At 39.4% G+C, this 20,092-nt stretch overlaps 1 protein-coding gene across 2 annotated transcripts in view; it reads left to right on the top strand.

Annotated features, from left to right (window-relative positions):
- Positions 1-20,092, top strand: part of itga9 (integrin, alpha 9) — a 340,968-nt gene that overhangs the window by 76,665 nt on the left and 244,211 nt on the right. For both annotated transcript variants that reach the window (XR_003718143.2, XM_028817449.2), the window contains exons 11-14: positions 6,966-7,060; positions 9,797-9,887; positions 10,686-10,731; positions 14,068-14,222. Coding sequence is in view for 1 of the 2 variants with exons in the window: in XM_028817449.2 (XP_028673282.1) it covers positions 6,966-7,060; positions 9,797-9,887; positions 10,686-10,731; positions 14,068-14,222 (387 nt within the window). In the remaining variant the exon portion in view is untranslated. The remainder of the gene's footprint in view (positions 1-6,965; positions 7,061-9,796; positions 9,888-10,685; positions 10,732-14,067; positions 14,223-20,092) is intronic.

Below are 20,092 nucleotides of genomic sequence, written 5' to 3'. Positions count from 1 at the left end.
GCTTTGCAAAGTGATGTGTTATCCTGTTGGAAGTAGCAATCAGAAGATGAGTATACGGCAGTCATAAAGGAACAGCAACAATACTCAGGTAGGCTGTGGCATTTAAATGATGCTCATTTGGTACTAAGTGGCCCAAAGTGTGACACACCATTACACTACCATCACCAGCCTGAACTGTTGATACAAAGCAGGATGGATCCATGCTTTCATGTTGTTGATGCAAAACTGTGATCCTACCATCTGAACATCACAGCAGAAACCGAGACTCATCAGACCAGGCAACATTTTTCCAATCTTCTGCTGTCTAATTTTGTTGAGCCTGTGTGAACTGTAGCTTCAGTTGTTATGATATAGCAGGTCTGCGGCTCCAAAAGAATGGCGTTTTTTTTTAAATAATCCATTGGCCATGTCAGTTTCTGTGGGCACACTAGCACAGCCATGGGGAGTTGATGAGGTAATTGGGGCAAGATGCACCTGCATGTGAAGATGCGATCATTCTCAGTTGCTTCGTTGGCTTCCTGTGGTGTGTGATTGAGACACTGTCAATGGAGCCATATAAGTATAGCCTAGGAGGAAAAAGAAAGTGAAAGAACAATATAGAACGGAGGTTAGAGAAAGAAGAATGCAGGAGGAGAAAAAAGCTGGTGTGGGAGCGAGCAAGAGAGAGCAGGCTCGCTTGAGCAAAGGCAGGCAGTTGGAAGGACAGCCCTGGCAGTATGTAAGGCCGACACTCTGGGGCGGATGGATTGGGTTACTCCTGCTGAGCTATTCAGAGGAGCAGGAGTGACCAGGATCATAGACGGCTCACCGCGTAAGGCCGAGAAGGCAGCGGGAGTCGAGGATGCTTGGGAGGGACAGCCCCAACATGAGAGCCCTGGCCATTAGGGAGTCGAGTCTCAGTCCGGCGAGTGAGCTGTATGCAGCCAGGTGACGGAAGGCTACTGGACCAGTTGAGAGTCAGCTGAACCTGCGGTTAGGGCAACTCCTGTGTTGTAAGGCCCGTATGGGAGAAGCATGGGAGCTGCCAGTTAAAAGGAGAAGGCACCAGGTTTTTAAAAAGGACAGCTTCCAGCCAGTATGTTAACCTTATTTTAAAGGATTTATTTATTATGGATTTTAGCCTCCACTTGTCACCTGTTTTTTAAGGATTAATTATTTATGGACTGTTTTTGTACACTGCACTTTATTGGAGAACATTTGTTTTGATTTTTTTGTTAATAATAAAAGCACGGGACACTTTTACGCCATCACCTTGCTCCCAGTGTGATTTGTCCTCATCTGCCAGCTCATCCAGTTACATTACCAGTGGTGTTGGGTTCAAGAGGCTCCCAAAATTGGAAGCAATAATGACAGGAGATGAAGACAGAGTACTGTATATACTCGAGTATAAGATGACCCGAATATAAGCCGAGGTACCTAATTTTACCTACAAAAACTGAAAAAACTTATTGACTCGAGTATAAGCCCAGGGTGGGAAATGCAGCAGCTACTGGTAAGTTTCAATAATCAAAATAAATACCAATAAAATTACCGTACATTAATTGAGGCATCAGTAGGTTAAATGTTTTTGAGTATTTATTTCAAAGAGAAACAGTAAACTAGCTCTGTAAATGGAGAAGAGGGTCAACAAAAACAATATGGTATCTCTCTCCCTCCCCTCTCTCTCTCTCGTGCGCGCTATCTCTCTCTTGCTCGGGGAATGCACAGGGAGAGACTGAACACGTGCGGAAATCATCGGCGTGCACAAACCGAAAGGGAAACTGGCTTGTTCATATACCGGGGGGTCAGCGGGACCTGACTCGAATATAAGCCGAGGGTGACGTTTTTCAGCATATTTTGGGTGCTGAAAAACTCGGCTTATATTCAAGTATATACGGTAGGTCCCCATCTGATTATTTACTTGTGACAGAATCCGCTAATTTTCTAAACTCACTTGTTCCTCTGTATGGCCTTAGGGGAATTCAAGCCTGTCCTGGAAGCTTTAGTGGCAATGCAAAAGCCAACCCTGGACGAGTCCATCAGAGGCCACACTCAGACATGACAGCACTCACGTCTCCTGCGCTCACATAGACTTACCAGGCAACCTAACATGCTTACTATATGTTTCAAATCTAAGAAGAAGATGGAATGTATTAAAAAAAGAAACCTGTCCCAGGCCCCTGGAGTACTGTCCTCTGCACCACAGTACGGCCCCAATCCATCCATCCATCCATCCATTGTCCAACCCGCTGAATCCGAACACAGGGTCACGGGGGTCTGCTGGAGCCAATCCCAGCCAACACAGGGCACAAGGCAGGGAACCAATCCCGGGCAGGGTGCCAACCCACCGCAGGACACACACACACACCCACACACCAAGCACACACTAGGGCCAATTTAGAATCACCAATCCACCTAACCTGCATGTCTTTGGACTGTGGGAGGAAACCGGAGCGCCCGGAGGAAACCCACGCAGACATGGGGAGAACATGCAAACTCCACGCAGGGTGGACCCGGGAAGTGAACCCGTGTCTCCTAACTGCAAGGCAGCAGCGCTACCACTGCGCCACCGTGCCGCCCGGCCCCAATCCTTATATGCAAATTAATTAATTTTGGCTCAAAATCAGTGGTGCTATATGGAATTTAGACAAACAAAATGTTAAGTACACCTTTAACAAAAATCATACATTCACACACATACATAAAACATCTTTAAAATATAACACATTTGATGAATAATTCATGTAAAAACATAGTATGGCACAATAAGAAGAGAATTTACAATTCACCAGAACAATGATAAATTAATTAATTAAATTAGGGGAGGAAGGCCATGAGCATATGTCCAAAAAGGTGACCACATCCTGCAAAAATGCTCAGATCTCAAGTGGAGAACATATGTCAAAGGCAGCAAGGCAGCCAATGGAGACAGCCACAATTTATGAAATGACTTTTTTTTGCAACATTTTCACCATACAAATTAACAAACAACACAGTTATTCGCACACTGTCTCAAATCTTCTGTGTTTTTTCACTTTTTTTCCTTTTTTCCTTTACTTAGAATAATAACATTATGAACCCTAGTCATTTAAAACTATATGATGCTCACACACTAAAATGTAGAAGCTGGGATTTTTCAGTAATAAAATGCACATTCTTATGGATCTGTTTAATTTAAAGCCCTACTTGGAACTTTCTATAATGTCTTTAGTAAACAGACTGGAGTTAAATAATATTTGTGGAGGAATGTAAAATTAAAGGGTGCATTCACTCATTTTACATTATGGGCTCATTATATAACTCTCACCAGTTGCCCTGATTTTTTTAATACTGTAATTTTCATTTTTCCTTCAAAATGCTTATTTTTGTTGTGGTCTAAAATCCACTTAGCATATAATTTATTTACAGTAATTTTAATTGTTTATTGTATGTCAGGATAACATTACCATAATGTTTTCACAAACGTACAGTTTTGTAAAAACAAAAAGTATCTTTTTACCAGTAATGGTCTGATGTCATTTTGCCCATTGTCTTGCATACTAACAGAAGGCAGGACAAAGCTGCATCTTTTAAAATTTCACTTGCATATTGATATTTAAATACTTCCAAAATGTGACTTAAATTTAAATAATTGAAACTATGAAATAAACAATGCATCATTCACTTTAGAAAGGCCACTGCAGGAGGTCTGTGTGATGATTACAGGGAGTGAAGGATGAGAGGATGGACAGCAGAAAGGTGTAATAATGTCAAGTGTATAATGTTTCTCTTAAATTGTGAGCTCCTACTCATAAATAAAAGGACACACCACATTTTTCTTCCAGGTATTGTTGTCAGAGGGAAGACTTACAGAGAATAACAAACATATTAAGTAAACAGCATGCAGAGATTGTGGTCTGATTTTACTGTCAATGAATCATCAAGGGCAGGGAATGCACCCTCTGTGTGCTGCCTTGTGGGCCTACTATTTTAAAGGACCCGATGGTACATTTACATACATAAGTCACTGCAGAATTTTAGTTTCAGGATTAACCAAATACTTCCCAATAAACTATTGCATGTTCTAAGTAAAAACCTTGTCTGACTTTTTTTTCTAATTTCTCTAGCAATGTTTTCTGATTGAATGAAAACGTCATAACCTTTTATGCAAAACCACCAACAAAAACAATTGTGCTATGTACTATATATATTATATATATATATATATATATATATATATATATATATATATATATATATATATATATATATTAAATAAATCAATGACAGATTTGACTTGCTCAGATCAGTACATTTTTTGGGTACCTATCTTGCTAGATTTTCCAGTATACCAAGTCATCATGAACTATCTCACGTGCAGATCCATAGCTGATATCCAAATGTAGATGGTTGACCAGATTGCTTATCACTGGCTACACTTGTTCTTCCCGTTTTAAACCTATCTATCCATTCATAAACTTTTGGTTGAGTCCTGTAGTTTTCATTTCTGTACCGAGCTAACATCCTTTCCTGAATTTCAGCAGATTTCATTCCCTCTGCCCATAGAAATCTCACTACGACATGTTGTTCAACAGTGATGCAATCCCACAGTGGAGTGTCCATGTTCATTTGACCTTGGCTTCAACTAGACTAACAACAAAAACAACAACAACAACAACAACAACATTTATTTATATAGCACATTTTCATACAAATAATGCAGCTCAAAGTGCTTTACATGATGAAGAAAGAGAAAAAAGACAAAATAAATCAGAATTAAAATAAGGGAACACTAATTAACATAGAATAAAAGAAAAATCCGATGGCCAGGGAGGACAGACAAAACAAAAAAACTCCAGACGGCTGGAGAAAAAAAAAAAAAATCTGCAGGGGTTCCAGACCATGAGACCGCCCAGCCCCCTCTAGGCATTCTACCTAAAATAAATGATCAGAGCAGAGCACTGTGCTGTGTGTGTTCGCACTACCCATAAGCCATCGCAAACATGTTGTTTTGTGTCAGCTTCTATATATTCTATTTAATTAATTCTATTAATTCTATTCTTGGGCAGCACGGTGGCGCAGTGGGTTTGCTTCCCGGGTCCTCCCTGCGTGGCGTTTGCATGTTCTCCCCGTGTCTGCGTGGGTTTCCTCTGGGTGTTCCGGTTTCCTCCCACAGTCCAAAGACATGAAGGTTAGGTGCATTGGCGATCCTAAATTGTCCCTAGTGTGTGCTTGGTGTGTGTGTGTGCGTGTGTGTGTGCGTGCGTGCCCTGCGGTGGGCTGGCGCCCTGCCTGGGGTTTGTTTCCTGCCTTGCACCCTGTGTTGGCTGGGATTGGCTCCAGCAGACCCCCATGACCCTTTAGTTAGGATATATCGGGTTGGATAATGGATGGATGGATGGAATTCTATTCTATTCTGTCACAGTGTAATTTTCAAATTACCTTTACTTTTTGATTTACCCTTGTAGAATTTTGTAGAATATTATCCATTGTAGGATATTAGAAAATTCATAAAATGTGTTTTTAGTGCACTGAAGTCCTATATTTCTTATTATTGTAGATAACAAGGACAGAGAGGCAAGTTTATCAACATATGCAGTATGGATCCTAGCCAATCAGTGTACCATCTGGCCATACTATATTCTTGATCTCACTAGCATCACTCTTCTCTTTTGTTTTTTTTTGTAAGTGAGTTAATTTACATTAAATAAACAGCTTTGACAAAACTAGTCAAAAATAAAGCAATCCACACATTTTTTATTTTTCTTAGAGGAGTGATTAAAATGGTGTATTAAGAGTCACTTTGTGTGGCCACAGCAGTATTCCTACAGGTGCTAAAAAGGCCTACTTCTTTGTAAGAGGACAACAGCATATGCAAGAGTGACCAAGGACATGTTGCACAATGACAACACATGCATAATGAACAAACTAACCACCTGTCTGCCCACTTTACTGTTTATTGAATTATTGGGAAGTGTTTTCTTAGGTTACAATCTATCTATCTATCTATCTATCTATCTATCTATCTATCTATCTATCTATCTATCTATCTATCTATCTATCTATCTATCTATCTATCTGTCTGTCTGTCTGTCTGTCTGTCTGTCTGTCTGTCTGTCTGTCTGTCTGTCTGTCTGTCTGTCTGTCTATCTATCTATCTATCTAACATTGAAATTGTTTTACATTAACAACGAGCATGTCCCGTCAGGTTGTTGTATGTTACTGTACATACACCTGCCACTAACAGGACATTGCAGACAATATGGCAGTCACTTAGGCCTGGTGAGTTTAACCAAGTAGACTGAAGTCAAACAGTCAAACTGGAGCCTGGCAGCAGCCCTGTTGTATGCTCCTTCATATGGCTGTACCACCACAGTTTACCGCCATGTTAGTATTTGGAAATCTGCTCGGTTCTGAAAAACTACTGTCTGCAATAATATTTATTAACTTATTTTTTAATGTGTGAGTATAACCATCCAGTTGTAGACATTAGGGACTGTTTTTCTTTTGAACTTCAATTTCCACATCATTGCTGCTAAAGCTGGTGAAGGTTCTATTGGATTCTGAGTGGGGTTAAGCCCTTAGAAATGCTTGCTGTGTTTTCTTGGAGGGGTCTCGCCATCTTGTCCCCACTTAGTGTCACTGATGCTTGCCTCTCACACATGTGTTCTTTGGATGGAGATAGTAGTCATGTGTAGATTCCTTTTGAATAACATTATAATGTATTCAATTTGGGAAGGGCACAACGTCATAACAGGTTTTATTGGTAATTCCCACTGCCTTCCTTACCACTGCCTGCTCCATGTGTATTGTTCTGCATTTTATGAGTGTGTTTATTCATTTAACTTAGAGGTATGCTGTTCTAGAAATTCTAAGGTTTCGGCCAGCCCTTATGCCCCCACAGCTCTGTGTTTGTCACTGTGCAGCACACCCAAAGCACCATTGAATCATTAAGGACAGATGCAAATGTTCTTGATGCCGGTTGACTTTTCATTTGGTTCTGGCAGACGTTGCCATTGGAGCCCCTAAAGAAGATGACTACGCCGGAGCTGTGTATATCTACCACGGGGATGCAGAAGGGATAGTGACAAAGTATTCCATGGTAAGTCAGAGTGTGAAAGCTTTTATTTTTTATGCTTCCACAAACCATGTTTTTTTATATTAAGAAAAAGAATGTAACTTCACATTCAAATACATTCAAATACAGTATGTCATATGTTCAGAAAAAGATGACCACTTGAAATTTGCTACTTACTAGCGTGGGTTCCTGCTATCACACTTTAGCATGGTCTCTCTTAGGTTAGAGTGTCTTTGTTGTGTGTTTGTATGTTTTTTTTGTCATATAGTGCTTTTCTTAAATCACTAGCATTCTTGTTTAATACTGTATGTATACGTGTAATGATACCAAGTAGACATTGAGTACCTACAACAAGAGGGACAGAGAGAGACATAGAAACCACCAGATACATACAGTAAGCCTGCAGAGAGATAAACGGACAGATGGATATACAAAATGAAGCCAGTCTTGGAGTCTGGCAGGTGGACAGAGGAGACAGAAGCAAGCAAATATACACAGACGTCAAGCAAGCATACACAGAGATGTCTAGACACAAAAGCAGCCAGTCACAGAGATTTGCATTGGCAAGTTGTCAGACGGACTCTTAAAAAGACAGATAAACCAACAAGCAGGCATATGCTGATAGACACTAACAGGTGGAGAGTGGGACACACAGACAGACAGAAAGACTGGTAGAAAATCAGGAGATCAGACAATTGCACAGAAAAGGACAGAGACACAGAAGAGCGAATGGTCAGATAGACAAACAGGTTAAGGCCTAACTAAGCAAATAGAGAGTCAGGCAGACTCCCAAGTAGACACACACACACTGACAAAGAGAACGACAGGCTGACAGGTAAATATATAAGGCCTATAAAAAGTATTCAACCCCTTTGGAAGGTTTTACTTTTTATTTTTTGCAACAATCAATCAGATCTGCTTTAACTTGTCATTTTTGAGACTGGTTGACACAAAAAGACTAATGTTAAAGTGAAAACAGACCTCGGCAAAGCAGTCTAAATTAGTTACCAATATAAAACACATATTAATTATTTAATAACTATTCAGCCCTTCAAGTCAGTATTTAGTAGATGCGCCTTTGGCAGCCATTGACACCTTGACATTGTGTGTCCACGTCTCTATCAGCTTTGCACATCAGACACTGCACTTTTTCCTCATTCTTCTTTACTCTAGTTCTGTCAGGTTGCATAGGGATTGTGAGTGAACACCTTTTTGTAATTGATGCCACAAATTCTATGTTGGGTTGAGGTTTGAACTCTGATTTGGCCACTCCAGGACAGTAACATTGCTGTTTTTAAGCCATTCTTGTCTAACTTTTGATTTACGCGTGGGGGTCACTGTGTTGCTGGAGAACAAATCTTCTCCCAAGGTGCAGGTTTCTTAGAGACTGCATCAGGTTTTCCTGGAGGATTTCCCTTTATTTTGTGATATTCATTTTATTCTCATAAGCCTTCCAGAACATGCTACAGAGAAGCTACCCCACAGCATGAGGGTGCCACCACCATTCTTCATGAGGGGTTTGGTATATTTTTGATAATGAGTAGGTTTTTGACTGCACCAAATGTGATGTTTAGTCTGATGGCTGAAAAGCTCAATTTTGATCTCATCAGACCACAGAACCTTCCTCCAGCTGAATTCAGAGTCTCCCATGTGTCTTTAGCTGAAATGTTGTGTGTCTTTTATTTAACGGTATCTTTCTCTCTGCCCTTTCCCATAAAGATGTAACTAGTGAAGCATCTGGGCAACAGTTGTTTGCACTGTCTCTCCAGTCTTATGTGCCATTGCTTATGTCTTCTTTAGGGTTATCATGTGGTGGCTTCCCTCATTAGTCTTCTCCTCAGTCGTTTTTTGTGGCTAGCCTGCTCTAGCAGATTATCAGCTGTGCCCCATTCCTATTTCTTAATGACTGACTAAACTGGATTCTCAGGGATATTTATTGATTTGGATATTTTCTCGTTTCCATTCCCTGACCTGTGCTTTTCAATCACCTTTTCAAGGAGTGGCTTGAGGTTGTTCTTTTATCCTTGTTGTATAGGTTAGTCCACCATACCAACTCACCACAAATTGGACCTTCCAGATAAAGCGAATTTATACTGCAATCATTTGAAACCCCTTTGTTACTCACAGGTGTCTCCATTGAACTAATTCTGTGACTTCTAAAACCAACTGGCTGCACCAGTGATGATTTAAATGTGTCATAATGAAATGTGTGAATACTTATGTGATCGATTAGTTTGTTTTATATTTATAATTAATTTAGACCACATGGCAGAGATCACATTTCACTTTGACCATAAAACATCTTTTTCCATTGATTGCTGTCAAAAAGCCAACTAAATCCACTGTAATTCAATGTTGTAGAACAGTAAAATGTGAAAACTTTGAAGGAGGTCAGACTTTTTGTAGGCACTGTAAGTCAGCAGGAGACTTTTTGTCATGACAAAGACAAATGTCTGGCCATGTTAGAACATTAAAGAAGCTGCTGTCCAACACTTAAGCAGCTGAAGTCTTTACTTCATTTTGCCATTGTATATCAGAAATCAACACGATGTGCAGGTTCTCTTTTTCCTCTTATGGTCATTTATGCTAATGTTACGGTTTTAATATAACACAGTGTGAGAACCGGCATTCAGTTGGTTCTTTTATTGCATATTTCCCAAACGTCTGGCTGGCAAGTAGCACAGGGGCTCATAGAAATATATGTGTTTGGTTGCTGACACGCTTATGGTAATTTTATTTATTTTCTGACATCTACTCCAGAGGATTTCAGGACGGTCAATCAACCCAGCCTTGCAGATGTTTGGCCAGTCGATATCAGGAGCTGTGGATATGGATGGAAATGCATACCCAGGTAGGTGGATCTGACCAGATGGGAAATCCTGGTCTGCTAAAGTAATTGAACCAAAAGCTCAAAAGAAATAATCTGTAAACATCTTAGGTGCTTCTGGGACTGGTTGGGTTTGTTGTTTCTCCATTTCCAAATCCTGACGACTATTCCACTGTAATCTGAAAAATGAAGCAGGGGACATAAAAAAGGACGGGAAGGGAAAAAAGGTCAAATAAAAATGCAAGTGAGGAGGCAAACAATTGGCATCAAGCCAGTTTAAAGAAAAAGATGTGGGATCGATCCTGCCAATGTAGGTGATGGTCTTCAAGTGAATGCCCACTGTCCGAAGTTTTTATACTGCTGACCCGGAAGGGCTTCATGACAGAAGCAGAAGCTGAGTCCTTCGCCAGCAAGCATCTAAATAACCAATGGTGAAGGAGATAGTATTAGTGAGAGTGCCCTTCTCTTCTTGGGGTTTTATTGTTTATCTTTTTGGAGCCCTGAAAATATTCCTTAATCATGCAGACTTGAGAATGTATAAAGACTGTTATGAAAAGCCTCACTAAAATTAAGCAAAAAAGGAATTTCAGTTTAAATCTGTATGTTGAAATGTTAACACCTATACAGAACATCAGAGGGGGAAATTTCTTAAGTGAAAGAGGAACAGGGTGAAAATATGTTTTTTTTCTGATAAGAGTGACACATATCTTGCAAAAGTATGAAGTGGCCTTAGGGGTGCCTGCCGGATACTAAATGATGATGCACGTAGCGGAAGAATCACTTGGAGTGTGTTGATGAGTCCTGTTCTTTGGTTTCTTGCAGATGTCACCATTGGAGCTTTTATGTCAGATCATGTGGTTCTGCTGAGGTGAGCACTTGCAGTGACTGATACATTTACTAGTAGTGAATTGACTCTGCTTCCTCCTCCTTTTCCTCCTCCTCTTCTTTCCCTCACTTTTGGATATCTCTTAAGGATGGTCCTTGTATTCTGCCACCCTTCTGTTTTTCACAGTTGGTGATAAAACAAAAATCAAATGCAGGAAAAGCACCCAGAATGTAAGAGAAGCCCTTGTTTCTCCCAGAGATATTTCACTTTATGAGCGCTGACTCTGAAGATGATTGTGTATCACGGTTAAGGCTCCAAGGTCAATTAAATGCATTTTCATTATTTTTTCAATGTTTTTAAATTTTTTTTTCTGGCTGGCCATTGTTCTCCAGGGCTCCGATCGAGCTTTACTGGAGTAATGTCACTGTAAACAGCTGTCAGCTTGTATGTGTTACTGGGCATGAGTGTGTGTTCCCTGTCATGTAATGTAATAGCACTCATTCCTTTTCCTGTAAAACAGAACTCAGAAATACAAACTGTCAGCTTTTGTGATCTTGTTTTGATTAACCCAGGCAGTCTTTGTGACACCATCTTCAGTGGTTTGCCCTATTTGCTTATGCATTTACACTTTAATAAGTTTACTTTAGAGCACTTTTTTAATTTGTTTTTATGTGTTTTGATTCTTAATTATTTTGGATTGATTTTGTTTTGTGTCCTGGCCTTTTTTCATTTATGTCCTCTTTTACATTTGAGTTACTACGAGCAGTTTAATTAGACAGGTGCTTATTCAGACCTCACAGGGTTGAGTAAGTCAAGCAAGTCCTTGCGGGCATGTTCAGGGGTCTTGGAGAGGTTTATGTTCTCTGATTAGTGTCAGAATTTGGTAGCATTTTACACCATTCCTTACTCTTGTTTGTTTTCAGCCTAATTTTCCTTTATCCGATGTGTCATTTTATGTATTTTATGTCATATAATGACAAAACCACTTTATCTCCTGGCACAGATTAACGGGGATTGTGGAAGAGAAGTGAAAAAGAGGGTGCAGGCAGGGTGGAGTGGGTGGAGAAGAGTGTCAGGAGTGATTTGTGACAGACGGATATCAGCAAGAGTGAAAGGGAAGGTCCACAGGACGGTAGTGAGACCAGCTATGTTATATGGGATGGAGACGGTGGCACTGACCAGAAATCAGGAGACAGTCCTGGAGTTAGCAGAGTTAAAGATGCTAAGATTTGTATTGGGTGTGACGATGATGGATAGGATTAGAAATGAGTACATTAGAGGGTCAGCTCAAGTTGGACGGTTGGGAGACAAAGTCAAAGAGGCGAGATTGCATTGGTTTGGACATGTGCAGAGGAGAGATGCTGGGTATATTGGGAGAAGGGTGCTAAGGATAGAGCTGCCAGGAAAGAGGAAAAGAGGAAGGCCTAAGCGAAGGTTTATGGATGTGATGAGAAAGAACATGCAGGTGATGGGTGTGACAGAACAAGATGTAGAGGCCAGGAAGATATGGAAGAAGATGATCCGTTGTGGCAACCCTTAACGGGAGCAGCCGAAAGAAGAAGAATTCACATATTCTATAAAATCTTTCTTTCCATTCTACTTTTTCTAGTGGGTTATTTTCCATATTGTTTAACTCGATAGCCCTATTTTCTCTATATATACTATCCTTATCATTACTTTCACTTTTTTCAATGTTATTTTTCACAATCCATGGCATCATTCAACATGCACAGGAAGAATTAGAAGTCATGCCAAGAATGATCTAGGTCATGTTTTTACTTTGTCTTTATGGGTAATTGAATGTACTGGAGATGGTCACAAAAGGTACATTTATCCACATAAAATTAAATGTGCAACACAAAAAGTGTGCGGAAAGTGAAGGGGTTCATTCTTTATGATCAATAGCTCTGCTTTCTCTTCTGTCTTTCTTTTAGTTACTTTAACTCATTTTCGTTTGCTCTGGTATTATCTATCCCATCATTCCTTCTAATTTATTTTTTTCTTATTTGTTATATGAGAATCAACTCTCCCTTTTTCCCCACTGTGAAGCAATTCTTCTCAGTCTTCTTTTGTATGTACTCTTTTGAGTCTTTCTTTCTAATCTTACATTTCTATATTTTTAAGAATGATCATTAACCTTATAGCCCCTTCTTCTCTCTGTTCTAATCTTTTTAATTTTCTTTTCTGCAATGTTTAGTTCCTTAGAGTTTCCCATTTTCCTTTGTCTCAAACACCTTTACTTGTTTTTCTCTTCTGCTTGGCCCATTTAATATTTTTCTATTAAATTATATTCATAATTTTATTTGCTGCAATCAATAAGTGTGTTCACCCTTTGCAACTCTCTGTTCTATTCTGTGATTTGTTCAAGACTTCATTCCAAAGTAGTTTCCTGTAATTAGCTCACTACAGTCATTTACTGTACACTTCCACCCTTCCTCAGTTCTTTTATCTCATTCTTCTCTATACAGTCATACCCCGTAGTCTACCATTTCCTCTAAGTGACTTGCTATAATCCTTAACTCTGCTCGTTTCTGCTGTGAATTGCTTCAGCGCACTCTTCTCCTCCTCCCTTTTATCTAAATTGTTCTGTCCTTCACTCTAATCTGACTTCTACCACTTATTTGATTCCATGTAATCATTTATTCATTTTCTCATCTTGCTTCCTCATTCAGTTATTTCTTTATTCTCTAATCTGCCTTTTATTAACTCTTAGTACTCTTATCCACAGTTTCCTAAAATTTATGGTATATACTAACCCTTTCTATTCTCTCTTCTCTGCCTTTCATTTACTACCCTCTTTCATTTCTTTATCACTCCTTCCCTCTGATCTATTTATTGTCAGAATTTTGCTGATTAATCTTTTCCTGTAATCAGTTTTTTGTTTCAGATAAATGTAATGTTGTTCTCTCATATCCCTCTGTTTTCTCTGTTCTGCTGCCGTCTGAGATCTGCTCCCTTATGTGTATCACTTTAATCCTATTGCTGCTTGCAAACTTTTTTCTGCACTTTTTCTTTCACTTCTCTCTTCTCTTTCCTCTAGTAATTTTCTCTTTCCTCTTCATACAGCTACAGTCACAACATCCCACACTACCAACTATTGTTGCTGTACTGCTTTCAGCCTTTTTCTGTTTGCCCTTATAGCATGTCATTTGGGTCAAGCATTTGTTTAATTGATTATTTTAATGACTAATTAACTGGCCATAATTTATTTATTATGTGAACTATCTTTATACATTTGCCTCTCTCTTTCGTTCCTTCTTTCTCGTCTCTCGTTTGACATGACAGTAGATGATCCTTAGCTCTGTCTTTCTCTTATGCCTAAAGCACTATTGCAAGTGCACCTTTACTGAGTGCCTATGTTGGTTTGTTTTCCTGCAGAACTCGTCCTGTTATCACAGTGGACGTGTCCATACTTCTGCCCAGTGCCATTAATATCACCTTTCCACAGTGTAATGATGGTATCCAACAGGTCAACTGCTTCAACGTTTCAGTATGCCTCAGTTTCAGAGGAAAAGAAGTGCCAGGAAGCATAGGTGAGTGGGATTATAGGATCAACCAATAAAAGACAATTCTTTCTGTCCTTCTTTGAATTTGGTAACAACCTAACGAGTAAAATTAAAAGATGGTATAAACAGCTTATTAGAGATTACTTGTATTTAGTGTGGTAGCTCTGATCTCCAAAGTAACTTACAAGTAACACATAGATGGTACATTTATTTACATTATCTACAGTCTGAGCCTCATTTGGAGAAGTTTAAGTACCTCGGGGTCAATGCATTTTTTTTGTGTTGTACATTGCCATGATGATGTATCCCAAGATTCACTGAGAATGCACGACCGGTGACAATATCAGGTCACTACATGTATTCCCATACTAGTTGAGACTGGATGAACATAATGATTATGCACAATTCACTTTGTGATTCATGGTATTAGCATTTAGCTCTGAATTTTTGACTTGTGGTTTTGGTTTTGATGGTTCGCTTTCTGGCTCTCGGTATTGACCTTTTGGCCATGCCAGTTCTCTAGGTCTATCCTCATAAAATTTTTGCTGGTTCACTTTTTTTGCCTCATGAAAAGTGCTGTATTTTGTAATGTTAGTCAAAAGCACAAATGCTAATTTATTCCATACTAGCTGTACTTACCCAGGTAATAGAATATGTTTATACACATCTGCTCGGTATCTTTGCGTGTCTCAGCCTCTCATTTGTGCTTCTTTAAAGCCTGCTTCTCAGACCTTTTCATTTCAAGGCACCTTGCTCACCTCCTGTCCTCTTTTTGACTACCATCAATGTTAGACAGGTCATCATTACCTACTGAAAACATTATTCATATTCTTGCAAATGCTTCCAGTCTTTGAAGGCAACTCAGATTGCATTTCAGTTGTATTTAGTGACCCAACGTTGCATGGTAAGTTATTAACTTTGTTGTCATTGAAGTGCTTCATTTCATCTCCTTTTTGTAAAAATAATCAGGAATTGAACTTCACATCCCTGAAGTATTGTGCCAGCATCCACCATAGCCAAACTGACCAATCAGATCAAAGTCAAACTGACCAATCAGAGTGCTCAGAGGAACACACACACACACACAGAGTAGCATTTTTTTTTTTAGATTTCTTGGTATGATTTCAGTGTTCATTCAGCACTGGAGCAGTATCAGGATTTCAAAGTTACCATGGGGAGATGGGATTGTGGGAGGTTGTCCTGTTAGGGCAGTGATTATAACATAGACATATAAACATTTATAGTATTAATTCAGAAGAAGGAGCAACAATATAAAGTATTTTAAATTAATACACAGGGATTGAAAAGTAACCAGATTTGAAACATATGGGTGCATAGCCGCACTGAGTCTCATAGAAAAGATATCATGAAAAGATATAATGCATCATATTGTAAAGCTAGAAGTCAGTGTAGTGCATACAGACAGTATAAAGTGTTACAGAGGTGGTGACAGATGTAAACAGGTGTGATCATGTATATGAAGGCATAACAATGCTTAGGGTCCAACATAAATTTATCCATATTACTAACCGAGAATGCTAAACCGGATGGACGCAGGGACATCCGGCCATGGGCCGTAGCCGCAAAAAGACGTACTGTGCAGGCGCCCCAAGAAATGAGGCGCCGCGAGAGGCGGACAAGACCACAGAAAAAAGGAGTGAGCACAGAAAAAAGGAGTCAAACGCAGGCGACGCACACAGCGCCGCACGAGCAAAACCCCCCCCCCCCACACACACACAAAGCAACAGACGGGACACACACAAAGAGGACGATTCAACAAGCCCCTGGCACACAAAAAAAAAGAGCCCGCAAACCCAAAACACACACACACACACATAAACAACGTACAAGAACAAACAAGTCATGAATTCACGATCACAGGTACAAAACGATACGGCTCGGATAACGGGACCAAACACAATTCACACTATGCAGCATAGGTGGATCTCATTACAATAAGGCACTATTAACCGTTCAAATGCAGAAAAGGCTCCATATTAACAGTGAGTGCAATACTCCTTATTACTTATCCATATTTCTAAAAGAAAAAATGTCGCGGCTCCAAAAACGCAAAGCTCAACTACAGCTTCTAACTAACGATGTACCTAAAAGTAAAAACTTTATGAACTGCATTAGATCCTACAATAGTTCATTTGCTTTTGCATCTTCCGGAGTAAATATCAGGCCACCAAAAGGCAATGGCCCATACTGCTTTTGCATATGTGCACAAATACTGCATCGCATTGGAACAGTGCACCCTGAAACAAATCAACAACGCAAATATGCACAAATCTACGACCACAGTAACATAAATAACAAGTGACACACAAAGCCCCATTTCTAAATGAACCGTCCGTATTAAACATACGTCATCTCAACACGTTCACAATATGCAGCATAGGTAGATCTCATTACAATGAGGCACTATTAACCGTTCAACCGCAGAAAAGGCTCCATATTAACAGTGAATGCGATCCTCCTTATTACTTATCCATATTTCTCACGCTCAAGAACAAACAAGTCATGAATTCACGATCACAGGTACAAAACGATACCGCTCGGATAACGGGACCAAACACAATTCACACTATGCAGCATAGGTGGATCTCATTACAATAAGGCACTATTAACCGTTCAACCGCAGAAAAGGCTCCATATTAACAGTGAGTGCAATACTCCTTATTACTTATCCATATTTCTAAAAGAAAAAATGTCTCGGCTCCAAAAACGCAAAGCTCAACTAAAGCTTCTAACTAACGATGTACCTAAAAGTAAAAACTTTATGAACTGCATTAGATCCTACAATAGTTCATTTGCTTTTGCATCTACCGGAGTAAATATCAGGCCACCAAAAGGCAATGGCCCATACTGCTTTCCCATATGTGCACAAATACTGCATCGCATTGGAACAGTGCACCCTGAAACAAATCAACAACGCAAATATGCACAAATCTACATCCTAGATCCACATGACGCAATCTATCAATCAAAGTGCTGCATCGCAACAGGCACGGATTCAAAACGAAACACCTCCCGTCTCAGACATACGTTAACGGCAAGGAAGGCTACAACGGGCTTCTCACACAGCACAGGCAAATCGATTACAGCTCCAAAACAACACGTCCCAAATACTACACATGCAACAACGCGCCTCTCAAACGGCACAAGCAAAACATACACCATGAAAATTCATTCGGATTAATCAATGTCATTTGCAATCATTGTCATTCAGTTCAATTCCCTGAAGAAACAACTGGCAATACAAGTAATACATTTACACGTTGTTGTCAAAAGGGTCAAATTAGACTGCCTCCTTTACATTCATATCCTGAATATCTACAGAAGCTTCTAACTAACGATGTACCTGAAAGTGAAATCTTTATCAACTGCATTAGATCCTACAAATCGGTATCCACTATGAACATTAACGGTGGCACTGCACGTGACATCCGTCTTGCAAAAATGTTAATTATTGATGAATGTACAATGGCATCCAGTCACTTACTCAACACCATTCATAAACTTCTACAAACGTTTATGAATAATGATATTCGCTTTGGAGGAAAGGTACTTTTATTAGGAGGAGATTTTAGACAGTGCTTAGCTATTCTTACACATGCCATGCGCTCGGCTATTGTTCAGTACACCTTAAAATACGCAGACATTTGGCATTGCTTTCAAAAGATACAGTTAGTAAAAAAGATACGATGTCCAGAACCAGATCATAACAATTGCTTATTACAACTGGGAGATGGTACACTCACCAATACAGATGGACTTCACCCACATATTATTACAATTCCTCAAGCCTTTATCTGCGATGACTTAGTTACAGACAGATTTGGAACAGCAATCTCATTAGACCAAATGCCCCTTTTAACACAACGCACTATATTATGTCCAAAAAATATTAATGTGGAAAACATAAATACCCAAGTCATTCCATTACTTCCTGGAGAGACACAACTCTTTATAAGCTCTGACAAACTTGACTCTGATCACAACAATAACCATCTTCATTGACATTACAAGTTCTGACCTGGAATTACCTTTTACACTTAAACGGCGTGTACAAAGAAATTTTCCAATAGACCTTTACACTGTGCCACACACTTTATTGTTTGCTTTCTATTTGCATCATCTACACCTTCACACTATTCTATATCTCATTCATACATCACGCTCTTTGTCATTCCCAACACCAGGGGTTGGTGAGCGAAGTGAGCAGGGGGCGGAGCCCCCTAGTATATAATATAAGGGCACAAAATTACAAATAAAATGGTATGAAGAAGATCAATATTCTCAGATTTAAACTTTGTTTATATGTCGTAAAATACAATAGGGCCCAATCCATAAAACCCTAATAATGGATTAAATTGAGTTGGTAGGTAGATAGATAGATAGATAGATAGATAGATAGATAGATAGATAGATAGATAGATAGATAGATAGATAGATAGATAGATAGATAGATAGATAGATAGATAGATAAACACTAGCAGACACAAACACAGCTGGCCACCATAGAAATGCCCGTCCATCTTACAGCTTGTCTTTAAAGGAAAATTACAATTTCCAGAAAAAAGCCAACACAAGTTAGGTCCATAAGTATTTGGACACTGACACAATTTTAATAAATTTTGGCTCTATATGCCACCATAATGGATTTTATATGAAGGAATAATATAATCAAAGTATAAACTTTCAAGTTTAACTCAAAGAGTTAAACAGAAATGTTGTATGAGCCATTTAGGAATGACAGCTATTTTTAAACATTGTCCCTCTATTTTCGGGGCTCAAAAGTATTGGGACAATTGACTTACAAGCAGTTCCATAGCCAGGTGTGAGCAGGCCCCTCCTTCTTTTATTAACTATTAAGCAGGTAGATGGTCTTGAGTTGATTCCAGGTGTGGAATTTGTATTTGGAAGCTGTGTCTGTTACATCTCTGAGGTCCAAAGAGCTGTCCATGCAAGTTAAAAACAGACCATCATTAGGCAAACAAAACAAAACAAACCCATCCGAGAGATAGCAGAAATAAGAGAAGTGGTCATATCAACCATTTGGTATATTCTTAAAGAGAAGGAATGCACTGGAGAGCTCAGCAACACCAGAAGGCATGGACCACCATGTGCTGGATCACTGGAGAATTCTTTCCTTGGTGAAGAAAAAACAATTCATGACATTTAAACAAACCAAGAATACTCCCCAGGTGGTAGACCTATCATTGCCAAAGTCTAAAATCAAGACAAGACTTCATGAAAGCAAAGACCTTCAGTAAAGACCTGGCAAAGCATCACTAGGGTGGAAACTCAGCATTTGAAGTTGGACATGGGTTCCAGATTTTGAGCAGGCATTGACTACAAAGAATTTTCAACTAAGTATTGAAAATGATTGTTATATCCATGATTATCTAAGTTTGTCCAAATACTTTTGAGACACTGGAAAGGGGGGTACCATGTATAAAAATATTTGTCTCTTCTAAATGGCTCATAGAATTTTCCTGGTAAACGCCTTAAATTAAAAATGAAAGTCTACACTTCAATCACATCTTGATTTGTTCATTTCAACTCCATTGTGGTGGCGCACAGAGCCAAAATTCTGAAAATCGTGTCACTGCCCAAATACTTGTGGACCTGACTGTAGATAGATAGTATAGGGAGGGCGAGTGAGAAGGCAGAGCAAGTCCCAAAGTATTTGGGGTGCCATCTGGGCAAACCCAGTTTAATTCAAAGAAAAAACAAAAATGAACTTAACAGTTAATGGCATGATCAAAGTAATACTGGCAATAGTGTCTTATCGCCCTCTAGCGATGTTCTCTTGCTGTTACAGGTATGGAATTGTTCCGAACATTTGGTCTCTCAGGTCCAAATGAGACCCCACTTCCAGGGACATCTCC

This window comes from Erpetoichthys calabaricus, chromosome 13 (genome assembly GCF_900747795.2).
Source record: "Erpetoichthys calabaricus chromosome 13, fErpCal1.3, whole genome shotgun sequence".
Lineage (NCBI taxonomy): Eukaryota > Metazoa > Chordata > Cladistia > Polypteriformes > Polypteridae > Erpetoichthys > Erpetoichthys calabaricus.
The sequence above is the reverse complement of the archived record's forward strand: the minus strand, read 5'-3'. Positions and strand labels throughout refer to the sequence as shown.